A 5,000-nucleotide genomic window follows, 5' to 3' on the forward strand; every position below is an offset into this window, starting at 1 on the left:
TACTCGCACACTCACTGACACAACCAATCCAAAGCCTAAGGGCTTACGAACCTTAACACAAGTTTGAATATGTCTATATATATGTGTGTGTTTGTGTGTAAACAACTAGTGGGTCAAATGCATTTTTTGTTGTTGCAGCACTATGTGCACTTCATCTGTGCCCTCGCCAAACCTCAGATTAATGTGTGCGCTGACTCTTGATTATCATTTAAATGCCCATTATGGCCTTACAGCTGTAATTACAACTTAACAAGGGAGCGGGACAACAGCCCTTGGAAATGGACAGACTTTGACCCTGCTGTGGCTCCCTGCATGATGCCTCCCGCTATCTCTCTGAGGGAAAATATCATAGCGCCACATCATAAGGATTTGCAATAATATGCACGTTGTTTCTCGCCGGAAATCCATATTCCCAGTGTTTTTCTTGTATTGCAATGTGCTGAAGCTACGTGTGTGCAGGTTAAGACACAATGCTGAGCAAGAGTTGGACACAGCAGAGGATAATAAGCATGACCGACACATCTGTGACTGTTTCTATTTATTTAGTTTGTCTTATGCGTTCTTACATATTCTTTTCTAAAAGATGGACGAGGTCATCGATGACATCATCAGCATGCAGTCCAGCTACGATGACATTCAGGCGTATATTGACCCAATCCAGATGCCTAACACAGTAAGTCCACATTTCCTCATGATCCGTCTCATAGATGAAACGCGGGCCTCTGCGTTCCCAAGCGGCTACGGAAAGAGTTTACCGCTTGCTGGCCGAGTTCGCGGTTGTCCGAGGAGTGACGAGGACAACGGGAACAAGCTGCCGAATTTTGAGTTATCGGGAGTAATGCCAGAGTAATGGTCAGCCGCATCACATCTGATGTTATCCCGCCATGTCATGTTCGTTTCCAGTAGGGATCCCAGCGATTCCCAGCGACATGATTTGTCAGAACAAATTTGAAGCAAAGAAGCTGCCACCATACTTTAGATGTTGATCTAAAGTCTGATGATACAAAGTCATACTTGATGTTGATCTAAAGTCTGATTTGTGAGACTAGGGCTTGGCTGACCTCGGACTGTCGCGTGTCTGTGATCTGAATTCCCTCGTGTGTGTGTGTCTCTAACCCTTGTTACGTCTGTAATTGCATACGCACGTGTAAGGCCACGCACACACGCACACACACACACACACACACACACACACACACACACACACACACACACACACACACACACACACACACACACACACACACACACACACACACACACACACACACACACACACACACACAAACAGAACGCACACACATCCTTCAAGTGAACACACAAATGGTACTGTGTCATTTATTTAGGCATGTAGGAGCTGAGACATTCCAACACTAAAGCGGGCGAATCCTATGCGGTGAGCAGGTCATCGAGATCGAAGGCCATACAGTGATGGGCCTTTGAGTCAAGGAGCACAGAAAATTAACAATTAAGCCGCTGTTAGTTAGAGTTAACCTTGTTTACGACATTTTCACAGAGGGAGGGAGGGGGTTTGAGGGAGGGAGGGAGGGAGGTGGGCTGGGTAGTGAAGGCAGGAGGAGGGCAGTGTGGGGATGGGTGGGGAGGAGGGAGGGGGGAGGGGGGTAGGGGGGGGGGGGAGCTGAAGGAAGAAAAAAAGCAGGCTGAAAGTCCAGATAGGGGGAAAGTTCACTCTTGTTTGGCAGAGAGCAGAGGTTAGAAGAGAGGCCGTGCTGGCGTCGTCGATGTCAGTCCCTCTGGAGAGGAGCAGCGACGCAGAGGGAGAGAGAGCAGAGCGGCCCGGTAGAGGAAGGACTGAGGGATGAAGGAGATGAGTAAGGCCTATGCCATTGTGGAGGTCTTTGACGGTGAACAGATTCAGCTGGTAAGATAGTCGTATGTGCGTGTGTGTGTGTGTGTGTGCGTGCGTGCGCGTGTGTGTGTGTGTGCCACAGGCCACAACACACGAGGGTGTGAATGTGTGTCACACATGCACACATGCATGTGTTTATTTGTTTTTTTCTTTTCCTCCCCGTTAGACAAATATGCACGTTAGTTTTTTCGTCGTGCGGTGAGAGGTGTACTCAGTGTGTTGGTGTGGAATGAGGGCCATGCTGATGGGCCCTGTGCTAGAGCCCCGGCCAGAAGCTCAGCTCTAACTCCCAACATCAGGTCTCTGATTATTGCATTAGCCTCCGCCCTCAGGCAGGCAGGCAGGAGCTGCTGGAGATAGAGCTGGGATCCTGGGCTGGCGGTCTGCTCCAGATTTTACTGTAGCTCTTCCACTAGCAACCTGGAAGGTAGGTTAACAGGGGGGGGCTTGGTTGGCGGTTTTTTGGTTGAATTTGCGTAATTACAGTATTTGTTGTGCTGTGGTTCTGTCCACGCGTCAAGGCGACAGCGTCACAGAGGTGGGGGGGGGGGGGGGGCGGACGTGCTGTTGGGATCACGGCCTGGGCCACCAGGCCCGGTCCCGGCCGGTCCTGCTGCTGTATCAGTGTGGTCGTTTGAGATGTGGTGGTCTGCCAGGAGTTTTATCTGTAGTTTCACTCACAGAAGGATTTGATTGATTTAGAGTTGTTTTTCTTGTGTGCTTCTCTCACTCTGTGTTTCTCTCTCTCTCTGTCTCTCGCTCTATTTCTGTGTTTGTTATGGTCTGTCAAAAGGATTGCTCAGATTAGGACTATTGATTGGACCAGATAGGTGTTGGCCATTCCATTCTTCCAAGAAGCTATTCCTTCTTCCAAGAAGGCATAGCCGCCATAGCTTAGCATCAACATGAACAAAGCAAGGTAGCTTTGCCCTGCGTTAGTGGGTGAGGCTGTGAATAAGCCCGTACCAGAGACCAGAGTTCCCAACGCGCAGTTCGGCTCCCGCGAATGACATTTACATACTTAATGCTGCAGAGATTAAAGGGGGGGGGAAACTCCATGGAATCCGTGGAATCTGCCAGTTTAGTGAGAGCTGCGGGAACACGGCTGAGTGAATACCAGTCACAACCCGATTCCCTCTCGCTCACTACTGCCTTCTTATGTGTGTAAAACTTGTGTATGCGCAATGTGTGCCTGGGCCAGTCCTCCTGGCTAGGGCGTGCGGGTTGCTTTGACTTGGCGGCGGCCATGTTGCACAGACAGCAGACCCCCTGGGTGGGGGGTGCGGAACAAGGAGAGGGGGGGGACAGGACACGGGTCGGGCAGTGGTGATGGGAAGAGGGGTGCTGGACATCAGGTTAGGAGTTAAGAAGGAGGGTAAGGGTGAACAGGAAAGGCAAGGAAGGGGGGGGGTGGGGGGGGGGGGGGCAAAGAGGGACAGGGCACTCCAAGGGGTGAAGAGAGGAAGACATTGTGGTCGTGCAGTTGGGGGAGGATGGCAGATATAATCAGATCTGGGGGTTGGGAAGACCTTTGATATAATCTAAAGGAGATTCCGCACAAAACAATAATGTCATTTCCTTCTATTCAGTGACATATTTTTTAAATCTCATTTTATTTCTTTAGATGTAGTTGTTAACAAGCGCTTAGCATACAGTAGCTTATCTGTGTAGCCTTGTGTGTCTATGTCCTCCAGAGCTTTGTTTGATCTTGCTACTAGCACAGAAGCAATCGTAATGCGGTTAATCTCCTTGCCTGGTGATAGGTTCTCTATCAGTCAAGCCCCAGTAGTAAAACGTCACATTTGACACCAGTGTGTTAACCGATCCAAACTATGCTGGTGAGGATGCATACGCCTCTAATGTCTCTCCCTAGGAAGTGCTATACTTAAAAGTAAAAAAAAAAAAAAAAGTCAAGTCAAAATGAGGACTCCTTTTTTTAACGGGTGTCGAAATACTAATTCATCGCAATTGTTATGCGATTCCTCTGCGAAAGCCCGTTCCAGAGCGGTTGAAGTGTCTTTGGAGAATCGGGCCATAAAGAGAGAGTGAGGTGAGCCAGCGATAAGATCAATGGGGGTGATGGTCAATCATTGCTGTGTGTTTGGCAGGCGTTTTTCAGGTGCGATGTTACTGCTGTTATCTCCCGCTATCAGCACTTTTACAGGGCGGCACTAAACGGCAACAATCATTTTATAAGGCCGCTTGACCGGGGTGAGGCAGGCTACCACGCAATAAAGGAGTCCTCCTAAGAAAGTGGGAATCGTCCATCTTTCAAAAGAGATGGCTCGGTTTTAACGCCGGAGTTTGAGTTCATTGCGTTTAATGAACTGTAACTGTTCCGTGGTCGTGGCAATCAACGGGGACGCTGGCTCCCGAGGGGACCCTCGTTCTCCCGAGGTCGGAGAGGGATAAAACTGACAATATAATGCGGCATTTAGTTACACACTTCAATTGAGGGTTTGGTGTCGACTCTTAATTGTGTCAAAGTGTGTATATTGAGTGTAAATATTGGTTTCGTCAGGCTTGTCTTATGCTGCTAGCTTTGTGACCGTGGGACTCTCAGGAGGAACTAGATGCCTTGATTTTGTTAAAAGGCTTTAATGTCTATTTATCTATAATTATTCATCATTATCTAAACATGAATCATAAATTTAATGTGTTTTTGTTTTTTTTCCCCCTTGTAATATATTTTCTTGAACAATTGTGTGTGTGTGTGTGTGTGTGTGTGTGTGTGTGTGTGTGTGTGTGTGTGTGTGTGTGTGTGTGTGTGTGTGTGTGTGTGTGTGTGTGTGTGTGTGTGTGTGTGTGTGTGTGTGTGTGTGTGTGTGTGTGTCCCCGTGTGTCCATGTGTGTGTCCCAGCTACCACTGTCCACCAGTCACCTGGATGTGTACTCAGGTCCTGGGATGACCGGGCCAGCCATAGCAATGACCAGTAACTCCTGCCCAGCCAACCTAGCTGTCAAACGAGAGCTAACCGGTAACGTAGGCCTACTACTACTACTACTAGAAGAACTACTCGTAACACTACACTACAACTCAAATTGTACTTGTCCATTTCAGAAATGCCTAGGGTTTTGTCTAGGGTCAGGGCTAGGGTTACAAAATGATAAATGACCTTGTGAGTTCCTT

General features: G+C 48.5%; 1 protein-coding gene across 1 annotated transcript in view; it reads left to right on the plus strand.

Moving 5' to 3' along the window:
- Positions 1–583: 583 nt before the first annotated feature.
- tfeb (transcription factor EB) overlaps positions 584–5,000 on the plus strand; it is a gene marked incomplete at its 5' end in the record, with an annotated part of 9,916 nt that continues 5,499 nt past the window's right edge. The window contains 2 exons of the mRNA XM_084464511.1: positions 584–673; positions 4,731–4,848. Of these exons, the coding sequence (XP_084320637.1) occupies positions 584–673; positions 4,731–4,848 (208 nt within the window). The remainder of the gene's footprint in view (positions 674–4,730; positions 4,849–5,000) is intronic.

This window comes from Micromesistius poutassou (genome assembly GCF_964030765.1).
Source record: "Micromesistius poutassou genome assembly, chromosome: 2".
Taxonomy (NCBI): Eukaryota; Metazoa; Chordata; class Actinopteri; order Gadiformes; family Gadidae; genus Micromesistius; species Micromesistius poutassou.